Genomic DNA, 25,545 nt, shown 5'->3' on the forward strand with positions numbered 1-25,545 from the left:
AACAGAAACTTTGTATCCTTTAACCAACATCTCCCCCAGTGCCTCCCACCACCCTTCAGCTGCTGGCAACCTAGTCCCACTCTCCTCTTCTATGAGTTCAACCTTTTAATATTCCACATATAAGTGAGATCATGCAATATTTGTCTTTCTGTCCCTGACTGATTTCAAATAGCATGATGTCCTCCAAGTTCATCCATGTCATACGTGACAGGATTTTATTTTTTAAGGCTGAAAAGTATTTCAGTTATTCCATTGATGGACACAGGTTAATTCCATACCTTGGTTATTGTGAATAATAAGCAAGCAAATATTATTTTAAAATTAAAAGACACCCTAACTACTTTAACCCAAGGTGAATTTTTTAAAAAATAAATAAAATTTCACATACTGTATGTATAGACATATACATATATAGTATATTTATATCGTGTGTGTATGTATGTGCATGTGTAGATTACTGATTGAAGAAAAAAGCCCTAATATTATCATCAAATAAGACCTTTTTCTTTTACAGATTGATGGAGGCATTCGAAGTACGGCAATTCGACACTTTGGTGAATTAGTTAGGGATATGAGACAGTACACATGGATGCTGAATGATGTGATTCTAGAAGGCTTGGTGCCCCTAATCCTGTTTTTGGAGGATAACGAGGAAAGAGTAGCTAAAGTAAGTCATTTGATCTTCTTTTTCTTAAATTTACCAAGAATTACAATGTTTTATCTAACAACAGATGAATAGATCTTCACTGACCCTTTTCTGTCTCACAGGCATGTAAATATACATTAAAAATCTGTACCTCACAATTAAAGTGGTCAACATCACATTTGCTCAAAGATGAAAATTACAGTTTTGAGATGGTGGTGCTCAATATCTGTAACAATCTTGTAAGTGGCTCTTCCATTTTTACTACTATAAGAGTTATAGACAAAACTTACAGGATCTCCAAAGTGATAAAAACTGTAATGGGGATAAGAGAAGATCTTGGAGAAAAAGAAATGGAAGCAAAAATCTTCAATAAGTGATTATAACTGGAGCTTGAGCAGAGAGGAATTAGAATTTTCCACTTCCTCTTTCTCAACATTGATCATCCATCTTATCTTCTTCCTCCAGCCCACCCATTTTGAGCTATGGATGGGTATTAAGGTAGGAAGAACATCCCAGATCACGAAAAAGAAAACTAGAATTACTTTGCCACTGCCTCTTGAGCTAGTCCTCTGAAACCCAGCATGAACAGCAATGATAGACAAGTAGGGATGGATGAATGCTAACCAAAGAATGGAAAAAGAGAGTTGAGTTTAGGAACAAGAGTATAGTTCACACAAAAACATCCCCAGCTTCTAATTTGGTCCTGATTTGGTATGTTGAAGCCTTTCTGGAGGAAGCAAATGTTCTATTTCAACAATTGAGAGAGGTGCTTTTTTCCCCTTTTTATTCTCAGATTATTTCTCATAGGAACTACATTACAGATTTGATATCTAATACCTTAGGATTCCTGTGGAGCTCCAGAACGTATCTTAAGAAGGCATCGGTTATTTTGATAGGTAAATATAATTCAATTCTCAATTCCTAATTTGTCTTAAATGGTATAGAATGGAGAAGAAGCTAAAAGTTTTTCTTACATTTTTTTTAATGTCTCTGTTTATGAGGGACAGCACCTGTCATGGTGATGAATAGAGGTTGATACGTGCGATGAGAATAGAGTTCTATTGCAAAATGGATTTCAAAATTTAAAATGGTGACATACCATTGTTCATTATTCCCCTTCATCACCTAAAAATCACTACCCAAAGAATACGAATAATTTTAAAAAATATAAAAACATCATCTTCGACCAAACTTGGACATCTGTAACCACAGACCACAGTAGATGAGGAACAACTACCAAATCCACTAAAGCTTTTAAAAAGTGGAAACAGGCAGGGGCAACCCAGGAAGACTCTAAGACTAGACAGCTTTTCAATATTAGACAAACCTGACCAAACAGTTTTCCCCTACTAGCTCTGTGAAAATAAAAATGAATTATTCTGTATTTTGGAATTCCCAACTTGGTAGTGAGTCTCCAACTTGGCAGTAGGATCTTCCCTTGACCCCAAGTAGCATCATGGAGTAACAGGAGCAGCAAAGAATAAGGAAATACACAGTCACATCATACTCATAGAGAGGAGGCTCTCAGTCAGAGTAGATAACAAAATGAATTATGATCAGCACTGAAGCCCACGATGTGTTTTAATCAGAGAGGAGTGGCAGAACACACACAGACACAGGCGCGCGCGCGCACACACACACACACACACAAAGAAAAACCCTGTTATAACTTTCTGTCATTTTCTTCTGTTTTTTTTTGTTTGTTTTTGTTTTTGTTTTTTGTTTGTTTGTTTTTTTTGAGACAGACTCTTGCTCTGTCACCTACGCTGGAGTGCAGTGCACAATTTTGGCTCACTGCAGCCTCCACCTCCCAGGTTCAAGCGACTTTCCTGCTTCAGCCTCTAGAGTAGCTGGGTCACAGGCATGCGCTACCACGCCTGGCTAATTTTTCTATTTTTAGTAGAGACAGGGTTTCACTATGTTGGCCAGGCTGGTCTTGAACTCCTGACCTAAAGTGATCTGCCTGCCTCCGCCTCCCAAAGTACTGAAATTACAGGCATGAGCCACCGTGCTCAGCCAATAATAACTTTATTTCAAACCAGAATTAATCCCTGCTATCCTGAGTTCTACCTTGGAAGTTCCCACAAATAAACCTCTGTATATAACTATTGCAAGATTAGTAAATAAGTAGTTTTAAAAAAGAAACACATTATCTTTCTACAGTGGTACTTCAAGGGAAAAAAGAGACAAAAGAATGAAGAAAAACAAACCTTAGAAAATATGTCTATAGAGCAGATGAAAGTCATGATAAATATTTCCATGAATCCAAAACATTGTAAAATGAAGATCTAAAGTATAGACACAAGCATATAGGGAATATAGGATGGGATAATGGGAGCACATGAAAAATAAGCTTTCAAAGTACAAGGGGGAAAAAGTAAGAAAAAACGTATCACCAAAATGCAAATTAAATTATAACCAGCAAAAGAGAAAATATTTGTTGAGAACTCAGTAAGGGACAAGGAGTACAGGGTTGAGAAATGTTAGCAAAATCAAACAAAAACCATCAGTGAAAAATTCTTTTTATTCTTTCTTCTAAAAAAAATGGAATACATGTGCAGAACGTGCAGGTTTGTTACGTACCTATACACGTGCCATGGTGGTTCGCTGCACCTATTGACTGGCCCTCGAAGTTCCCTCCCCTCACCCCCCACCTCCCAACAGACTCTGGTGTGTGTTGTTCCCCTCCCTGTGTCCATGTGTTCTTATTGTTCAGCTCCCACTTATGAGTGAGAACGTGTGGTATTTCGTTTTCTGTTCCTGTGTTAGTTTGCTGAGAAGAATGGCTTCCAGTGTCATCCATGTCCCTGCAAAGAACATGATCTCGTTCCTTTTTATGGCTGCATAATATTCTGTGGTACATATATACCACATTTTCTTTATCCAGTGTATCATTGATGGGCATTTGGGTTGGTTCTATGTCTTTGTCATTTTAAATAATGCTGCAATAAACATACATGTGCACTTGTCTTTATAGTAAAATGATTTGTATTCCTTTGGGTATATACATAGTAATGGGATTGCTGGGTCAAATGGTATTTCTGGTCCTAGATCCTTGAGGAATTGTCATACTGTATTTCACAATAGTTGAACTACATTCCCACCAACAGTGTAAAAGCGTTCCTATTTCTCCACAGCCTTGCCAGTGTCTATTGTTTCTTGACTTTTTAATAATCACCACTCTGACCTGTGTGAGATGGTGTCTCATTGTAGTTTTGATTTGCATTTCTCTAATGATCAGTGACATTGAGCTTTTTTTCATATGTTTGTTGGCCATGTAAATGTCTTTTCAGAAGTGCCTGTTCATATCCTTTGCCCACTTTTTGAGGGGGTTGTTTTTTCTTGTAAATTTGTTTAAGTTTCTTGTAGATTCTGGATATTAGACCTCTGTCAGATGGGTAGATTGCAAAAATTTTCTCCCATTCTGTAGGTTGCCTGTTCAGTCTTATAGTTTCTTTTGCTGTGCAGAAGCTATTTAATTTAATTAGATCCTATTTATCAATTTTGGCTTTTGTTGCAATTGCTTTTGGTGTTTTTGTCATGAAATCTTTGCCCATGTCCATGTCCTGAATGGTATTGCCTAGGTTTTCTTCTAGGGTTTTTAGGGTTTTGGGTTTTACATTTAAGTCTTTAATCCTTGTTAATTTTTGTATAAGGTGTAAGGAAAGCATCTAGTTTCAGTTTCCTGCATATGGCTAGCCAGTTTTCGCAGCATCATTTACTGAATAGAAGATCCTTTCCCCATTGCTTGTATTTAACAGATTTGTCGAAAATCAGATGATTATAGCTGTGTAGTGTTATATCTGAGGTCTCTGTTCTGTTCCATTGGTCTATGTATCTGCTTTGGTACCAGTACCATGTTGTTTTGGTTACTGTAGCTTTGTAGTATAGTTTGAAGCCAGGTACCACAATGCCTCCAGCTTTGTTCTTTGTGCTTAGGATTGTCGTGGCTATATAGGATCTTCTTTGATTACATGTGAAATCCAAAATAGTTTTTCCTAATTCTATGAAGAATATCAATGGTAGTTTGATGGGAATAGTACTGAATCTATAAATTACCTTAGGCATTATGGCCATTTTCACTATATTGATTCTTCCTATCCACGAGGATGGAACGTCTTTCCGTTTGTTTGTGTCCTCTCTGATTTCTTTGAGCAGTGGTTTGTAGTTCTCCTTGAAGAGGTCCTTCACATTTCTTGTTACCTGTATTCCTAGGTATTTTATTTTCTTCTTAGCGATTATGAATGGGAGTTCATTCATGATTTGGCTCTCTTGTGTCTATCATTGGTGTAAATGAACGCTCATAACTTTTGCACATTGATTTTGTATCCTGAGACTTTGCTGAAGGTGCTTATCAGTTTAAAGAGTTTTGGGGCTGAGATGATGGAGTTTTCTAAATGTAGAATCATGCAGTCTGCAGAGACAATTTGACTTCCTCTCTTCTTATTTGAATACCCTTTGTTTTTTTTCTCTTGCCTGATTGCCCTGGGCAGAACTTCCAAAACTATGTTGAATACGAGTAGTGTGAGAGGCCATCCTTGTCTTGTACGAGTTTTCAAAGGAAATGCTTCCAGCTTTTGCCCATTCAATATGATATTGATATGATATTGGCTGTGGGTTTATCATTAAGAGGTGTTTTTTTTTGTTTTGTTTGTTTTTTGATGGAGTCTTGCTCTTGTTGCCCAGGTTGGAGTGCAGTGGCGCAATCTTGGCTCACTGCAACCCCCTCTCCCAGATTCCAGTGATTCTCCTGCCTCAGCCTCCCGAGTAGCTAGGGTTACAGGCACATGCCACCATGCCCAGCTAATTTTTGTATTTTTAGTAGAGATGAGGTTTTACCACGTTGGTCAGGCTGGTCTTGAACTCCTGACCTCGTGATCTACCTGCCTCAGCCTCCTAAAGTGCTGGGATTGTTAAGAGTTTTTAACATGAAGGGATGTTGAATTTTATCAAAGGCCTTTTCTGCATCTATGGAGATAATCATGTGGTTTTTGTCTTCGGTTCTGTTGAATGTGATGGATTATGTTTATTGATGTGCATATGTTGAATCAGCCTTGCATCGCAGGGATGAAGCCAACCTGATCATGGTGGGTAAGTTTTTTTTATTTGCTGCTAGATTTGATTTGTCAGGATTTTATTGAGGATTTTTGCATCGATGTTCATCAGAAATACTGGCCTAGTGTTTTCCTTTTTTGTTGTATCTCTTCCTGGTTTTGGTATCAGAATGATGCTGGCTTCATAAAATGAGTTAGGGAGGAGTCCCTCCTTTTCAATTGTTTGGAATAGTTTCAGAAGGAATGGTACCATTTCTCTTTGTGTTTCTGGTAGAATTCAACTGTGAGTCCATCTGGTCCTGGGCTTTTTCGGTTGGTAGGCTATTAATTACTGCCTCATGTTCAGAACTTGTTATTGGTGTATTCAGGGATTCAACTTCTTAATTGTTTAGACTTGGGAGTGTGTATGTGTCCAGGAATTTACCCATTTCTTCTAGATTGTCTAGTTTATTTGCGTAGAGGTGTTTATAGTATTCTCTGATGGTTGTTTGTATTTCTGCGGGGTCAGTGGTGATATTTCCTTATCATTTTTTATTGTATCTATTTAATTCTTCTCTTTTTTTCTATATTAGTTTAGCTAGTGGTCTATTTTGTTAATTTTTCTTGAAAAACCAGCTCCTGGATTTATTGATTTTTTTTGGAGGGCTTTTCATGTCTCTATCTAGTTCAATTCTTTTCTGATCTTAGTTACTTATTGTCTTATGCTAGCTTTTGGATTAGTTTGTTCTTGATGCTCTAGCTTTCTTAACTGTGATACTAGAGTGTCAATTTGAGATTTTCCAAGCTTTCTGATGTGGGCATTTAGTGCTATAAATTTCCCTCTTAACACTGCTTTAGCTGTGTCCCAGAGATTCTGGTACATTGTCTCCATGTTCTCATTGGTTTCAAAGAACTTCTTGATTTCTGCCTTAATTTCATTGTTTATCCAGGAGTCATTCAGAAGCAGGTTGTTCAATTTCTGTGCAATTCTGTGTTTTTGAGTGAGTTTTTTAATCCTGAATTCTAATTTGATTGCACTGTGTTCTGAAAGATTGTTTGTTATGATTTCAGTTATTTTGCATTTGCTGAGGAGTGTTTTACTTCCAATTACGTGGTGTATTTTAGAATCAGTGCCATGTGCCACTGAGAAGAATGTATATTCTGATTTGGGTTGGAGAGTTCTGCATATGTCTACTGAGCCCACTTGATCCAGAGCTGAGTTCAAGTCCTGAATATCCTTATTAATTTTCTGTCTAGTTCTGTCTAATACTGACAGTGAGGTGTTAAAATCTCCCACTATTATTGTGTGGAAGTCTAAGTCTCTTTGTATGTCTTAAAAACTTGTTTTATGAATCTGGGTGTGCCTGTATTGAGTGCATGTATATTTAGAATAGTTAGCTCTTCTTGTTGAATTGTTCCCTCTTCCATAATGTAATGCCCTTTTTATTCTTTTTTGATCTTTGTTTTAAAGTCTGTTTTGTCAGAGACTAGGATTGAAATCCCTGTGGGTTTTTGTTTGTTTTGCTTTTTTGGTTTTTGTTTTTTTTTGTTTGTTTTCTTTTTGTTTTTGTTTTGCTTTCCATTTGCTTGGTAAATTTTCCTCCATCCCTTTATTTTGAGCCTATGTGTGTCTTTGCACATTAGATGGGTCTCCTGAATACAGCACGCCAATGAGTCTTGACTCTATCCAATTTGCCAGTCTGTGTCTTTTAATTGGGGCATTTAGCCCATTTACATTTAAGGTTAATATTTTTATGTGTGAATTTGATCCTGTCATCATGATATTAGCTGGTTATTTTGCACACTAGTTGATGCAGTTTCCTCATAGTGTCATTGGTCATTACATTTTGGTGTGTTTTGCAGTGACGGGTACTGGGTGCTTTTTTTCCATATTTAGTGCTTCTCTCAGGAGCTCTTGCAAGGCAGGCCTGGTGATAATGAAATCCCTCAACATTTGTCTCAAAATGATTTTATTTCTCCTTTGCTTATGAAGCTTAATTTGGCTGGATATGAAATTCTGGGTTGAAAATTATTTTCTTTAACAATGTTGAATTTGGCCCCCAATCTCTTCTGGCTTGCAGGGTTTCTATTGAGAGGTGTAGTTTTAGTCTTATGGGCTTCTCTTTGTAGGTGACCTGGCCTTTCTCTCTGATTGCCCTTAACAATTTTTCCTTTATTTCAAGCTTGAATAATTGGATGATTATGTGTCTTGGGGTTGATCTTCTCATGGAGTATCTTAGTGGTGTTCTCTGTATTTCCTGAATTTGCATGTTGGGCTGTCTTGCTAGGTTGGGAAAGTCCTCCTGGATAATATCCTTAATATATCCATAAATATAAGTGTGTTTTCCAGCTTGTTTCCTTTCTCCTCATCTCCTTCTGGTACTCTAAGCAATGGTAGGTTTGGTCTTTTTTATGAAGCCCCATATTTTTTGGAGGCTTTGTTCATTCCTTTTCATTCTTTTATCTCTAGTCTTGGCTGCATGCCTTATTTCAGTAAGGTGGTTTTCAAACTCTGATATCCTTTCTTCCACTTGGTCAATTTGGCTATTGATACCTGTATATGTTTTACAAACTTCTAATGCTGGAGTTTTCAGCTCCATCAGATCATTTATGTTCCTCTCTAAACTGGTCATTCAGTTAGCAGCTCCTATAAGCTTTTATCAAGGTTCTTAGTTTCTTTGCATTGAGTTAGAACATGCCCCTTTAGTGCAGCATAGTTTTTTATTACCCATCTTCTGAAGGCTACTACTGTCAATTCACCCATCTGATCCTCTGTCCAGTTCTGTGTCCTTGATGGAAAGATGTTGCAATTATTTGGAGGAGAAGAGGCACTCTGGCCTTTTGGGTTTTCAGCATTTTTTTGTTGATTCTTTCTCATCTTCCTGAGTTTGTCTAGAGTCGGTCTTTGAGGCTCCGACCCTTGGATGGGGTTTTTGTGGGGGCTTTTTTGTTGCTGCTTTTATTGTTTCTTTCTGCTTGTTTTTCTTTCAGTGGTCAGGTCCCTCTTCTGTAGGGCCGCTGCAATTTGCTGGGGGTTCACTTCAGGCCCTATTCATCTGATTCACTCCCATGCCTGGAGATGTCACTCAAGGAGGCTGGGTGCCTTCTCCTTCCTCTAGGACCTCTGAGCTCCAGGGGCACCAACCTGATGCCAGTAGGATTGCTCTTGTATAGGGTTTCTGACAACCCCATTGGAGGGTCTCACACAGTTGGGTACCACAGAGAACAATACCCATTTAACAAAGCACTTTGTCCCTTGGTAGAGGTGGTGTGCCTCACTGCGGGGGAAACCTACTTGTCTGGGCTGCCTGGATTCCTTAGAACTACCAGGAAGAAAGGCTAAATCTGCTGGTCTGCAGAGACTGTGGCCTCCCTCTCCTTAGGGGCTCAGGCCCTGCGGGATTCAGGTTCTGTCCCTGAGCCCCTGGCTGGAGTTATTGGAGTTCCTGCAGGGAAGTCCCACCCAATGAGGAAGGATGGTTAAGTCAGGCCTGTAGAGGCACTCAGGCCACAGACTGCCACAGCCAGTGTGTTGGGCTGCGGGGTGACAAGTCTTGGAACCAAGCCATCCAGCCTTCCTGGCTCCGGCAGGGGAAAAACACAGCCTGGGGCTTTAGAAATGGGTGTCACCCTTTTCTGGGTGTTCATCTGCCCAGGGAGCTTAGCGTGTTAGGCAGTTGTGAGCCCCAGTGCTGGCTGCTGCCCCTCCCTCAAGGAGTTCAAATGGCTTAGAGAGTTCGGTAATCTTAAGCCGATTCCAGATGAGAAGCTCTTAAGAGTCTGCACATTCTGCTGTTGAGACACTAGGCCTCAGTGGCGTGGGTTCACGAGTGGGATCTTCCAATCTGTGGGTTGCACAGTTTCATCAAAAAAGCACAGATTCCTGGCTGGGTAGCATGCTCACTCACTGCCTCCCTTGGTTTTGGAGGAGGAGCTCCCCTGCCCCATGTGGCTCTCAGGCAGGTGGCCACACCACACTGTTCTTCCTTCTCTCTCTCACACCAGCCTCCTAGTCAGTTCTGATGAGAAAACCTGAATACCTTGGCTGCTGGTGAAGGATTCACATGCTTAGTATGGTTTTTGTTTGTTTGTTTGTTTGTTTGTCTGTTTTTTTCCATGATGGGAGCCTCTGAACTCTGCTGTTTCTATTCCACCATCTATTCGGCACCCCCACAAAATTCTTAAAATTAGGGAACAATAGTAGACATAGATGATAGAAAAAAGAAATGCAAATATGTGCAAGTGATATCCCTGAAGAAGAGAAATGAAAAACTACAACAGAACAAAAGTCTTTGAATTTAAAATTTAAGAAATAAAGATGACTGGATTAAATATACTGAGATAGGAAAACACTTTTTCAAGAAATATTTTATACAGAATGTAACATTAAGGCATTTTGTAATAAAGTTATGGAACTGCACTGTTCTGTAAGAATTCTTCAAGAATTCTTTATGCATTCAGACAAAAAAATTACCTATAGATTTTTAAAATAGAGAAACTGTCATTAAACTTCTTTATTTCAATATTCTATATTTTATAGTTGAATACTAAAAAATACTTTTTCATAGAATTCAACTATAAAATATAGAATATTGAATACTATAAAAATACGTTTTTATAGTATTCAACTATAAAATATGGAATATTGCCTACAAATTCCTAAGTGAAAACTGTGACTGAGGAATTTTATATTCAGCACAATGTTATCCAACTATACAGATGACAGAACATTATTTTCAAAAACACAAGAACTCAGGATGAAATCATCATCATGAATTCTTCTTGAAGAAAGTATTAGAGCATGGAATTCATCTAACTAAAGAATGAACGGATGAACTATTGCAAAAAGACATCTAGTATCTATTGACCTGTAGGACTCTCATCTTTCAATCAAGTCTCTACCACTTTTTATTTTCCTCTATGCCTCTGAAGGCTGACCTCTGCATTCTATATCTCCCAAGCTCCCTTGCCACCTTGCTTCCTGATGGGTACAACACTTAATGCCCATTGATGCATTTAATGAGCAGAGATATGCTTAATATTCAGAAATAATTATGACAGTGCTATTCACAAATGCTTGTCCCACCTAGAATCCTTATTGAGCATCTGTCGAAAAATACTGATCAACAGGCTCAGTTCAAGTGTCATGAATATACTATCAGATAATTTCATAGATCTTGATAAAAAAAAAAAAGTTGATTCTAAATGTTTGTGGAATAGCAAAAGGCCAAGATACTCCTGAAGGAAAAAAAATTGGGACTACTACTTTCACCAGATACAAAGATTTATTATAAAGCTACAGAATTTTAAACAGTCTGTTACTCACTCAAGGAAAGACAAACAGACCTGTGGAACAGAATAGAAAACCAATCCACACATATACCTAATATATATCAGAACTGGCAGTGTATATCAGACCGGCAAATGATGGGCTGCCTAATAAAAGGTGCAAAGAAAATTGGAAATACACAAGGACTCCTGACGCCCTACACAAAAATTAATTCTAGAAGAATCAAACAATGTAAACATAAAACACAAATATTTAAAAACTTTTAGAAGAAAATGTAGGATAATATCTTCATAACTGAAAATTAACAAAATATTTCTAAAGATAAAAATATAAAAATCAAGCAATAAGCTGAGAGAAATATTTGTACATGTGTAACTAAAACATATTAATTTTATATTATATTAATTATAACATAGAAAAAGACAAAAAAAACCATAGACCAAAAAATAAAAGGTGCAAAAAGTAATAATAAATATGAAGAGGAAGTTCACAAAAGAGAAAACATAAATACAAATAATCATGTAAAAAGATGTCCAACAATATTAATAATCAGAAACATACAAATTAGAACAATAGCACCCCATTTCACACCAATAAAGTAGCAACGCTTCTAAAATATAAAAAAATAAAAACTGATGTTAAAATTGAAAGCTTCTCTTCACCAAATGATGTTAAAAGGCAACCACCAAATGGAAGAAGATATTTACAACACATGTATCTGGCAAAGAATCACATTAGAATATATAAAGAATTCATATAAATTTATAAGAAAAAACCACTTAATAGAAAAATGAATAATAAATGACATTTTTCAGAAAAGGATAGACAAATGACCAACAAACATATAAAAAGATATTTGACTCTATTGTTCATTTGTAAAATGCAAATTGAAAACATAAGGTACCATTATACATCCAACATAAAGTGTAGAATAAAGACTAACAAGCTCAACTGTTGTCAAGGATATGGAGCAAACAGAACTCTCTTATATGCTGTTGGCACTGAAAATTCTTAAACCACTTTGGAAAGTTGTTTAGCTATATGTGATAAAACCAAACACATACATATCCTATGACTCAGGAATTCTATAAAATCTCACAGAAATACATACATATGTTCACAAATATATGTACTAGAATATTCAAAGCAGCATTACTAGTTATAACCCAATCCTGCAAATCAACAGTTAGATGAATATATTGATGTAGATTCACACAGTGAAATACTACATACCAATGGGAAAAAAAATCAACTGTATTCACAGTGGAGAGGAAGCTTATAATGTTGAAATGAAAGCTAGTCACAAAAAGTACATATTGTACAATTCCATTGATGTAAAACACAAAAACAGCTAGAACTAAAGTGTTATTACACTCAGGGTAGTGTTTACACTTGGGAGAAACTAAAAGGGAGCCTCAGAGAGAGTTCTGGATTACTGGTAATGTCTTGTGTCTTGACTTTAGATGTGGTCACTGTGTGAATATTCCATGAGCTATACATTTATATGTGCACTTTTTCATACATGCATTATACCTAGATTTTTAAAATTAAAGAGATATATATACACATATATACACACATATATTTTATATATATATGCATGTGTGTATATATGTGTGTGTATATATATAAAACTTTAATTTTAAAAATCTAAGTATAATGTATGTATACCTAGATTTGTGTGTGTGTGTGTGTGTGTGTGTGTTTTCAACTCTATCAAGAGTTGAAAAGTGTGTGGAGTGGTGGGAATTTTTGTTGCTTGTAGTGGGAACAGAAATTGATACAAACACTCAGAAAATAATTTGACATCATCTTATTAGCTAAAGTTGAGCATAATGTTCCTGTAAGTCAGTCATACCATTTTTAACTATGTACCTTAGACTGTCTCACATAGGTGCATCTGGAGACATGTAAGTTTATTGCTATATTATTTGTAATATCAGATAAATTAGAAATAATCCAAATGTCTGTTACAAGTAGAATGAATAAATAATTTTTGTATTGTCACAAATGCAACAGTAAATAGCAAGGAAATTTATTACAAACAATAAATAAATAATAAGTAAATAAATGCTATCTTTACACTCACCAGAATAGATGAACACACACACAAAAAAACTTTGAGTAAAAAGTAAAAACAAAAAACAAAACCCAAAGAATACATACTACTTATATACTGATGAAAGCAGACACCACTAAAACATTATTTGAGAATTCACATTCATTTTCTGGAAAACAGTAAGAAAGATCAAGGAAATGGTCAACACAAAATTCAATATACTAGTCTACCTAGGAGGAGAAGGAGGGAAGAAAGTGTTTATGAAAGGACACACAAGAAGCTTCAAAGCACCAGTATTTTTTAAGTCCATAGGTAGGATATTATATATATTCTTTTATATGCTTTTAATTTAAAAATACATGCTTTAAATTATGCTAATCTCAAAGCAACTAACTCATTTAAAAAATACAGTGAAAGAAAATATCCCATTTATAGTAGGTAAAAATTAAAGAAGGAAATAAAAAATGAGGCAGTAAAGGAGAAAGGAGGAAGGGAAGAATGAGGGAGGGAGAGGAGAAAAAGGAGGGAGCAAAAGAAGGAAGGAAGGAAGACTTTTGGAAGAAGGTAAGAAGGGAGATGGGAGATAGGAAGAGGAATAAGAAAAGGAGGAAGGATAGACAGAAGGAAGGAAGGGAGGTCTAAAAATAAACTTTAAAATATATGCAATATTTCTATGAAGAAAATTGCAAACATTACTGAAGGACACAAAGACTGAAAATAGAAAGGTATAAACCCTATTTTAGGAAAAAAAGAATAAAAATTTTAAAGGTGTCAATTTTTTTCTAAATGAATCTATGCATGGAATGAAATGCCAATTAAAATATCAATAGGATTTTTTTCAACATTGGCATGCTGATTCTAAAATTAAAGTAGAAAAGTTAGCATGTAAGAATAATGGAAACTCTAACTGAAAAGAATAATGACAGAGGACTAGCTCTATCATATGTCAATATAGCTTTAGTAATTAAAATCACATGGAATGAATAGACAAATAGGACATAATACCATCCAGAAATAACCCCCTAAATATGCAGTGTTTTAGAAAGTGAATCATTGACCTTAACTAACAGTGATGAAAATATGGAATGTTCCTTAAATGATGTTGGGACACCTGCTGAGCCATCTGGAATTTTTAGAATAATTTTACTCCCATTTCATTTCTTACACAAAATAAAATCCAGATGGTCACAAGTTCAAATGTTAAAAAGGAAACTATAATAATAAATACAATTAAATTAAGTAAATTGGAAAAATGGGCTTTACAATCATGAGGTGGGGAAGATCTTTCTAAGAGTCAAAAGAAGCCATAAAGAAAAGATTGATAACTATGTAAAAATGAAACGGTATTGGCAAGGCAAAACCACTATAAACAAAGTCAAAAGCCAAATTTTGATGAAATATTTACATTTATCAAGATAAAGCATGAATTCTCACTGTCTATAGGATCTTTACTAACCCATAAGAAAAAGTAACAATAGAAAAATGGACGAAGAACACACCGAAAAAAATCATTTGGCTCTTAAACATTAAAACGTTCACAGATTTATCTAAAAGTGATGCCAACAATGTTTCTATCCATTGAGTTGACAAAGATGAAAAGTTTTGTACTATCCTATTTTGGCCAGGTTGCAGGAAGTGAGCCATCACTTACATTACTGTTGAGACTGTAAATCATTACTTTCTCTAAGAAGAAAAATTTGGTAAAATCTATCAAAATGTGAAATGCATATTCTTTTGACTCAGTAATTTCCTCTCAAGAGAATATATCCTCAGATACACTCACACAGGGGAGAAATGATGTGTGTACATAGATATTTATTGCATCATTGTACACTGCCATCTGACCTTAGCATGTGGCTTTTATCCTTGTATTTTCTGATTATCTTCAGCATTTTAAAAGTGTTACACTAAGAAAGAAACAAAAAAGTAAAAGACAAAAGATGTGCTTTCCAACTGCGTCAGCCCAATTTTACAAGGCTGTCTTCAAAGTCCCCAACCTGAGACTTATCTTACAGTCACAATGACCAGAACTGTCATAGTGACACTATTAGTTCAAGAGATGCTTGGAAATATACTTACTTAAATGGTCAAGAAAGGGACCATGATATTAACATGGAGTAGTATGTCACAGCTGTCAATATTTAAAATGTGAGAGTTCTCATATAAGTTTCTGGGATTCTAGTTATTCATGAAGAAAAAAAAAAAAAGGAAGACGAAGCTATACTGAACCTGCATTTCTGCATGGTAGCAACCGGATGTAGCTGACCATTAGCTTCACTTGTGGATAAAGCCTGTACTTCCTGTTAACCACACTCCCCACCACCACCAAATGCATTCTTCCACACAGTTGGGATCACATGGTTACCTACCTAGGCCTTGGCATTTTGGTTAATTTGACATAATGTCCAAAGCATCAAATTCTGTTTGAAAGTTCATTTGTGACTTTCCAAAAACACAGTTTCCGTAGAGCCATTCAATTTGTAGGTCTTTTTGCATAATTTTTCCACCTATTTTGTTCATTTGGTGGTAACATTGTATTTATGAAATAAGTATCTGCAGTTGTAAGAACAATCCAAATATAACTATGTTTAAACAAGATAGTAATTTATTTCTCTCTCATGCAATAGTCCAAGGATACGTAAACTAGGGCCAGCTCTTTTGCTGCTCTAGCATTCTCATCACATAGTTTCCCATAGCAGCTCCAAAATGTTTGCTCCAGCTTCTGCAGCCACTTCTACATTCCAGTTGGTTGGAAAGAAACAAAAATATCAACAGGTCACACACACTCCTCTGAAAAGCAAATATAACTTCTGCTAAATTATCATTAGCCCAGATCATAGACATATCCTCCCGCCTAGCTGTAAAGAAGTCTTAAGTATCTGGCTGTTAGCTGGGTGGCCGGCTAAATCTCAGTAATTTTAGTAAAAGCACTAAAGAAAAAAAAGAAATTTGACATTGGGAGAATTAATACTTGTTAGCATGAGAAATTTTCATTCATTTATCTACCTAAAAGGAAATACATTGGAATACAAAATCAAACAGATAGAAAAACACAGTAATAAAGGACATCCCACAAAACAGGTTTTTTTTTAAAGCATTATTCTTAAATTGCTAGGCCCATACTCCACCTGCCAGTAAGAGTATCTTGAGCTTTACTGCCAGTTGACTGTATTATGAAAATGATCATGTGATTTTTGTGGTCACTATTTTGACTAAAGCAAAGAAAAAATATAAAATATTGGTTTGATAAGCAAATGAAATCCTCCTTTGAGACAATATAAATGATCCATCCTGAAAAAAGGGGAAAATAAAACACAACATAGATGAACCTAGAGGACATTATAATAAGTGAAATAAGCCAAAGACAGAAACATACTGCATAATCTCACTTATATGTGAAATCTTTTTTAAAAAGTCAAATAGATAGAAATATAAAGTATAATGGTGGTTACAGGAGCAAGAGCACAAGAAATGGGAAGATGTAAATCAAAGGGTACATAAGTCAAAGGGTGCAAAGTTGCAGTCATGTAAGATAAATCTAGAGAGCTAATGTATAGCATGAAAACTGTAGTTAATAATATTGTATTACATACTTACATACTGAACATTTTCTAAGAGAGTAGATCTTAGGTCTTTTTAGCTAAAAGAACACTTAAAATAAATACAACACATTTGAGATGATAGATATGTTAACTTACTTGAGTGTTGTATTCATTTCACTAGGTATATGTATATCAAAACGTTATGTTATATACCTTAAATCTACACAACAGAAAAACAAATTTTATTTTCTGATTACTCAAGTAAAAAATAGATACTCTTGCATTTAAACCTCAGAATGGACACCCTCTAGCCATGTGACCTTTGTCAAGTTACTTAATCTCTATGAACTTTAGTTTTACCATCTGTAAAATGAGAATAATAAGAATAGCTTCACAAAATGGGTATGAGTAGTAATTGAAACAAAGAACCCAGGAGAGTGTCTAGCATTCAGCAGTTGTTCAATCCTTTGTAGCATTATTTTTCATCTGGTTGTGATATTTAAAATCATTTTATTTTTTAGTTTTTTTAAGGATCACATAGCATGGCATTTATCAATTAAATATTTTTGCTGACTGAAGAATAACTATTCGAAGATTCTGAAAAATTACATCATTATCCCCTGAAATGAAGGGCTCTGTTATAATATATATCTCTGTCAGTTATAAAGCTGATATAAATTTTTTTCTTAATAGATTTGGGGATACAAGTACAGTTGTGTTACATGGATATATTGCATAATGGTGGAAGGCTGGGCATTCAGTGTACCCATTATCCAAACAATGTACATTGTACCAAATAGGTGGTATTTTATCCCTCATTCTCTTTCCACCTTCCCACCTTTTGAAGTCTCCAGCATCTATTATTCCATTCTGTATGTCCATGTGTACCCATTGTTTAGCTCCCATTTGTAAGTGAGAAAATATGGTTTTTGACTTTATATTTCTGAGTCATTTCACTGAGGATAATGGCTTCCAGTTGCATCCATGTTGCTGCAAGATACATGATTCAATTATTTATTAAGGCTGAGTAGTATTTCATGATGTGTGTGTGTGTGTGTGTACGCATCGGTCAAGAAATCTACACACACACACACACACACACACACACACACACACACATATATGTCACATTTTCTTTCTCCAATCATCCGATGGTAACTTATGTTGATTGCAAGACTTTGCTATTGTAAACAGTGCTGTGACAAACACAGGAATGCAAGTGTCTTTTTGATACAATTATTTTATTTGTTTTCCTTTGATTAGATACCTAGTAGTGAGATTGGTGGATCGAATGGTAGTTCTATTTTTAATTATTTGAGAAATCAACATAATATTTTCCATAAAAGATACACTAAATTGCATTCTCACCAACAATGTATATGCATTCATTTTTCTCTATAATTTCATCAACATTTGTTCTTTTGGTCTTTTTAGTAATAGCCATTCTGACTAGTGCAAGATGGTATCTCATTGTAGTTTTCATTTGTATTTCACTGATGATTAGTGACATTCAACATTTTTTCATTTTTTAATATTTTTATTTTTGTGGGTACATAGTATGTGTATATATTTATGGGTACATGGAATGTTTTGATACAAGCATGCAATGTGAAATAAGCATGTCATGGAAAATGGGGTATTCATCCGCTCAAACCTCTATCCTTTGAATTATAAACAATCCAATCACACTATTTAAAAATGTATAATTAAGTTATCATTGGCTACAGTCATTCTATTGTGCTATCAAATAGTAAGTCTTACTCATTCTTTCTAACTGTTATTCTGTACCCATTAACCATCCCCACAACCTCCACAACCCCCCATTACCCTTTCTAGCCTCTGGTAACCATTCTTCTACTCTCTATGTCCATGAGTTCAATTATTTTGATTTTTAAATCCCACAAATAAGTGAGAACATGCAAAGTTTGTCTTTCTGTTCCTAGCTTATTTCACTTAAAATATGATCTTCAGTGTCACTCATGTTGTTGCAAATGACTGGGTCTCACTCTTTTTGTGGCAGAATAGTATTCCATTGTGTATGTGTATGCACCACATTTTCTTTATGTATTAATCTGTTGATGGACATTTAGGTTGCTTCCAAATTTTAGCTATTGTAATCAGTGCTGCAACAAACAAAGAAATGCAGATATCTCTTTGATACACTGATTTTCTTTCTTTTGGGTATATACCCAGCAGTGGAATTGCTGAATTATATGGTAGTTCAATTTTTAGTTTTTTTGAGGAACCTCCAAACTCTTCTCCTCTCACCAACAGTGTAGAGGGTCCCCTTTTCACCACATCCTCTTTTGATTTGTATTTCTCTGATTATCAGTGATGTTGAACATCTTTTCATATACCTGTTTGCCATTTGTATGTCTTCTTTTTAGAAATGTCTATTCAAATCTTTTGCTCATCTTTTGATCTGATTATTAGATTTTTTTTTTTTTTTTTTTTTTTTTTACCTATAGAGTTGTTTGAACTCCTTATATATTCTGGTTATTACTCTCTTGTCAGATGAGTAGTTTGCAAATATTTTCTCCCATTGTGTGGGTTGTCTCTTCACTTTGTGATTGCTTCCTTTGCTATACAAAAGCTTTTTAACTTGAGGTAACCCCATTTGTCCATTTTTGCTTTGGTTGTTTGTGCTTATGAGGTATTGGTCAAGAAATCTTTGCCCAGACCAATGTCCTGGAGGTTTTCCCAAATGTTTTCTTGTAATAGGTGTATATTTTGAGGTCCTAGATTTAAGCCTTTAATCCATTTTGGCTTGATTTTTGTATATGACAAGAGATGGGGGTCTAGATTCATTCTCCTGCATATGGATATCCAGTTTTTTCAGCACCATTTATTGAAGAGTCTGTCTTTATGTTCTTGGCATCTTTGTCAAAAATGAGTTTACTGTGGGTCTGTGGATTTATTTCTGGGTTCTCTATTCTGTTCCATTGGTCTATGTGTCTGTTTTTATGCCGGTACCATGCTGTTTTGGTTACTATAGCTCTGTAGTTTAATTTGAAGTCAGGTAATGTGATTCCTCCAGTTTTGGTTTTTTGGTTTAGGATAGCTTTGGCTATTCTGGGTCTTTTGTGGTTTCATATACATTTTAGAACAGTTTTTTCTATTTATATGAAGAATGTCATTGGTATTTATTTTGATAGGGATTGCATTTAATTTGTAGATTGCTTTGTGTAGTATGGACATTTTAACAAAATTGATTCTTCCAATCCATGAACTTGTAATATATTTTTCATTTCCTAGTGTCTTCAATTTCTTTCATCAGTGTTTTATAATATTCATTATAAAAATCTTTCACTTATTTGGTTAAATTAATTACTACGTCTTTAATTTTATATGTGGCTATTAGAAATGTGATTTAAATTTTTTCACACTGTTCACGTGGCATATAGAAATGTTACTGATTTTTGTATGTTGATTTTGTATTATGTAACTTCACTGTATTTATCAGTTCTAATAGTTTTCTTGTGAAGTCTTGAGGTTTTTCCAAATATAAGATCATATTATCTGCAAACAAGGATAATTTGACTTCTTCCTTTCCAATTTAGATATCCTTTATATCTTTCTCTTGTCTGATTGTTCTAGCTCAGACGTCTAGTACTATGTTGAACAAGAGTGATGACAGTGGACATTCTTGTTATGTTTCAGATTTTAGAGAAAAGGCTTTCAGTTTTTGCCCATTCAGTATGATACCAACTGTGGGTCTGTCATATATGGTTTTTATTATGTTGATGTATATTCCATCTATCCAGTTTTTTAAGGGTTTTTATCATGAAGGGATATTATATTTTATCAAATGCTTCTTCAGCATCAATTGAAATGATCATATGGTTTTATCCTTCATTCTGTTGATATAATGTATTACAGTGATTGATTTACCTATGTTGAACCATCTTTGCATCCCAGGGATAAATCCCACTAACTCATGATGGATGATCTTTCTAATGCATTGTTGATTTCATTTGCTAGTATTTTCTTGAGGATTTTTGCATTAATATTCATCAGAGATATAGGCCCATAGTTTTCTTCTTTTGATGTGTATTTGTCTGGTTTTGATATCAGGGTAACACTAGCCTCATAGAATGATATTGGAAGTATTCCCTCCTCCTCTAATTTTCAGAACATTTTGATTAAGATTTGTATTCATTCTTCTTTAAATGTTTAGTAGAATTCTACAGTAAAGCCATTAGGTTCTGGGCTTTTCTTCACTGGGAGACTTTGTATTATTGCTTTGATCTCATTACTTGTTATTGGTCTTTTCAGATTTTTTATTTCTTCCTGGTTCAATCTTAGTAGGTTGTATGTATCTAGGAATTTGTCCATTTCTTCTATATCTTCCAATTTATTGGCCTGTAGTTGCTCATACTAGCCACTAATGATCCCCTGAATTTCTTCAGTAACAGTTTTAATGTCTCCTTTTTCATTTTTTATTTTATTTGGATCTTCTCCCTTTTTTTCTTAGTCTGGCTAAAGGTATGTCAATTTTGTCTAACTTTTCAAAAAAGCCAACTTTTTGTTTCACTGATCATTTGTATTGTTGTTTTCAGTTCAATTCCATTTATTTCTGCCCTGATCTTTATTATTTCTTTTCTTTTACTAATTTTGGGTTTGGTTTGCTCTTGCTTCTCTAGTTCTTTAAGATACATCATTAAAATGCTCATTTGAAGTTTTTCCTCTTTTTTGATATAGGCACTTACAGCTACAAAATTCCTAGTGCTGCTTTTGCTGTATCCCATAGGTTTTGGTATGTTGTGTTTCCATTATTTTGTTTCAAGAAATTTTTCAATTTCTTCCTAATTTATTGATTGACTCACTGGTCATTTGGAAGTATATTGTTAAATTTCCACGGATTTTGTATAGTTTCCAAAATTCCTCTTGTTATTAATTTTTAGTTTTATTCCATTGTGATCAGAGAAGATACTTGATATTATTTCCCTTTATTCTGAATGTTTTAAGACTGTTCAGTGACCTAACATATGGTCTATCTGTAAAAATAATCCATGTGCTGAGGAAAAGAATGTGTATTCTGCAGCTCTTGAATGAAATGTTCCCTAAATATATATTAGATCCATTTCATGTATAGTGAAGATTAAATCTAATGTTTGTTGATTTTCTGTCTGGAAGATCTTTACAGTGCTAAAAGTGGGGTGTTGAAGTCTCCAGTTATTATTATATTGAAGTCCATCTCTCTCTTTTGCTCTAATAATATTTCCTTTATGTATCTGAGTGCTCCTGTGTTGAGTGCATATATATTTTAAATTGTTATATCCTCCTTCTGAATTGACCCCTTTATCATTATATAGTGACCTTCTTTGTCCTTTCTTATATTTTTTGTCTTGAAATCTATCTTTTCTGATATAAGTACAGTGACTCTTCCAATTGTTTTGGTTTCCATGGATATGAAATATCTTTTTCTACCAGTTTATTTTCACTCTGTGTGTCTTTATAGGTGAAGTGTGTTTTCTGTAGGCTAAACAGATCAATTAATCTTACTTTTTCTTCCATTCAGAGAGTCTATGTCTTTTGATTGGGGAGTTTAGTCCATTTACATTCAATGTTATATTTTATTATTTGTATTCTAGTTGTGTTATGGTTTCTTTCTTCTTTCTTTCCTTCCTGTCTTCCTCTAGTCAAGGCAATTTTCTCTGGTGTTATAATTTTGTTTATTTTTATTTTTTGTGTATTTATTGTATGTTTTTGGTTTGTGGCTACCACGGGGCTTGCAAATACAATCTTATAAACCATTACGTTAACCTGTTAACAACTTAATACTATTTGCATAAACAAAAAAGATGCCTTAATTTCATCCCTCTGCTTAACTTTTTGTTGCTTCTATTTATATGTTATTATACTGTCTATGTCTTGAAAAGTTGTTGCAGTTATTATTATTGATTGGCTCATCATTTAGTCTTTCTGCTTAGGATAAGAATAGGTTATATACCACAGTTACAGTGTTATAATATTCTGTGTTTTTCTGTGTACTTACTATTACCAGTGAGTTTTGTGCCTTCAGGTGACTATTTTATTGCTCATTAATATCCTTTTCTTTCTGATTGAGTTACTCCCTTTAGCATTTCTTGTAGGACAGGTCTGGTATTGACAAAATCCCTCAGCTTTTGTTTATCTGGAAAAGCTTTTATTTCTCCTTCATGTTTGAAGGATATTTTCATCAGATATACTATTCTAGTGTAACATAGTTTTCCTTCAGCACTTTGAATATGTCGTGTCACTCTCTCAAGGCCTGTAAGGGTTCCACTAAAAGTCTGCTGCCAGATGTATTGGAATTCCATTGTATATTATTTGTTTCTTTTCTCTAGCTGCTTTTAGGATCCTTTTTTTATCCTTGACTTTTGGGAGTTTGATTGTTAAATGCCTTAGGTAGTCTTCTTTGGGTTAAATCTGCTTGGTGTTCCACAGCCTTTTTGTACTTGGATATTGATATCTTTCTCTAGATTTGGGAAGGTTTCTGTTATTATCCCTGTGAATAAACTTTTAAACCCTATCTCTTTCTCTGCACCCTCTTTAAGGCCAGTGACTCTTAGATTTGCCCTCTTGAGGCTATTTTCTAGATCTTGCAGGCATGCTTCATTGTTTTTTATTCCTTTTGTCAGCTCTATTTTCAAATAGACTGCCTTCAGTCTCACTAATTCTCTTTTGCTTGATGAATTCTGCCATTAAAGTACTCCAATGCATTCTACAGTATGCTTATTGCATTTTTCATCTCTCAGAATTTCTGCTTGATTCTTTTCATTAATCTCTTTGTTACATTTATCTGACAGAATTCTGAATCCCTTCTTGGTGTTATGGTGAATTTCTTTGAGTTTACTCAACATAGCTATTTCAAATTCTCTGTTTTGTTGTGTTTTGTTTTGTTGTGTTTTCTTATTTCTCCATGATTGGTCCATGGTGCCTTATTTACTTCATTTGGTGAGGTCATGTTTTCCTGAATGGTATTGATGATAGCAGATGTTCTTCAGTGTCTGGGCATTGAAGACTTAGGTATTTATTGTAGTCTTCATTGTCTGGGTTATTTGTAGTTGTCCTTCTTGGGAAGGCTTTGCAGAGATTTGCAAGGACTTAGGTGTTGTAATGTAAGTTGTATCCACTTTGTATCCCCAAGCCAAGTAACACTGTGGTTCTTGCAGACTCATAGAGGTACTGCCTTGATACTGCCTTGATCGTCTTGGACAAGATCTGTGAGAATTCTCTGGATTACCAAGAAGGGACTCTTGTTTCTTCTCTTACTTTCTGCCAAACAAACATATTCTCTCTGTCTCTCTGTTGAGGGTAGAGTTACATGAGCATCCCTGCAGCCACCACCACTATGACTGCACTAGGTCGACCTGAAGCCAGTACAGCACTGAGTCTCACCCAAGACCTACTGTGATCACTCCTTGGCCTACGTTCTCTCAAAGCCTATGGAGCTCTACGATTAGCATGTGGCAAAGCCAGCCAGGCCTGTGTTCCTCCCTTCAGAACAGTGAGGTCCCCCAGAACATGGGTGGGTCTGTCCAGGAGTCAGGGACTAGGGTCAAAAAGGACTGTCCAGGAGTCAGGGACTAGGGTCAAAAACCTTGGAAGTCTACCTGGTGTTCCATTGTATTGCAGCTTAGCTGGCCCTCAAACTGAGATGCAATCCTTTCCACTCTTCCCTCCCCTTTCCAAAGGCAGAGGAGCCTCACCTTGTAGACATGATAATCCCAGGTCATGAGGAGTACTGCCAGACTACCACTGATGTTCTCTTAAGGCCCAAGGACTCTGAAGTCAGCTTGTGGTGAATGCTACCAGGCCCACGATTCACTCTTCAGGGCAGTGGGTTCCCGTTGGCCTAAGGCAGGTCTACAAAATCCCATCCAAAAGTCAAGTCCTGGAATCCGGGATCCCAAGAGCCCACTTGATGCTCTGCCCCCTGTAACTATGCTGGGATCTAAGGTGCAAAAGAAAGTCCCCTTTACTGTTTCCTCTGCTTTCCTCAAGCAGAAGGAGTTTTGTCCCATGGCCACCATAGCTGGTAATGTACTGAGTCTCAGCTGAAGCCAGCAAGTCTCAGAGATTCACCCAAGGCCCACAGTGTAGTACCTGGGTATTGCTGCTGGTTATTCAAGGACCAAGGGCTCTTCCATTAGCAGGTAATGAATGCTGCCAGGACAGGTCTTTTCCTTCAAGGCAGTGGGTTCCCTTTTGGCCCAGGGTATGTTTAGAAATGTCTGGGAGCTAGGACCTGGAACAGGGCCTCATGATTCTGACTGGTGAACTATCCTGCTGTGGCTGAGCTGGCATCCAACATGCAAGACAAAGTCCTCCCCACTTTTCCCTCTCCTCTCCTCAAGGGGAAGGAAAGTGTCCTTTTTGGAGCCACAAGCTGTGTAGTTTAGGGCTAGGGGAGGGCTGATGCCAGCACTGCCTTGGCTGATCATTACCCACCCCTGCTGACAAGTAAAAAACCACCTACACAGAAGAAACACCTTCATAAGAACCCAAAGTCAGGTGAACATGCATAGTACCTGGTTTTAGCTTCATATCTCTGAAAGACGTACTGCAGAGATAGAAAAAAAGTCCTGAATCACTGACTCCACTCCCCCCATCCCCATCCCCAGTGGCAGCAGTGTGGTGCTAAGAGGATCTCTGGGTGCTGAGTGAGGGAGAACACAGCAATTGTGAGGCACTAAACTCAGTGCTGTCCTGTTAGAGCAGGAAGGAAAACCGGATAAATCTCAGCCAATGCCAACCCACAGAGGAAGCATTTAAACCAACCCTAGTCAGAGGGGACTCAGGGATCTAGGTAATGATCAGTGGAGCTTTCTATTCCACCACCTTGGTACACCCCCCATTTCTTTATTTTCCTTGGCCGCTTACATGTCTTCTTTTGGAAAAATGCCTGTTCATCTGTTCGTGTTCTTTACTCACTCTTTAATGAGTTTTTTTCTTTCTCTTTTTTTTTTTTTTTTTTTTTTTTTTTTTTT

The 25,545-nt window shown here is 35.9% G+C and overlaps 1 protein-coding gene across 1 annotated transcript in view; it reads left to right on the top strand.

The window, feature by feature from the left end:
* MROH9 (maestro heat like repeat family member 9) overlaps window positions 1-25,545 on the top strand; it is a 237,057-nt gene that overhangs the window by 196,187 nt on the left and 15,325 nt on the right. Inside the window, exons 15-17 of the mRNA XM_026447952.2 lie at window positions 515-667; window positions 769-885; window positions 1,440-1,542. Of these exons, the coding sequence (XP_026303737.2) occupies window positions 515-667; window positions 769-885; window positions 1,440-1,542 (373 nt within the window). The remainder of the gene's footprint in view (window positions 1-514; window positions 668-768; window positions 886-1,439; window positions 1,543-25,545) is intronic.

The sequence above is a fragment of the Piliocolobus tephrosceles genome, chromosome 1, assembly GCF_002776525.5.
Source record: "Piliocolobus tephrosceles isolate RC106 chromosome 1, ASM277652v3, whole genome shotgun sequence".
Lineage (NCBI taxonomy): Eukaryota > Metazoa > Chordata > Mammalia > Primates > Cercopithecidae > Piliocolobus > Piliocolobus tephrosceles.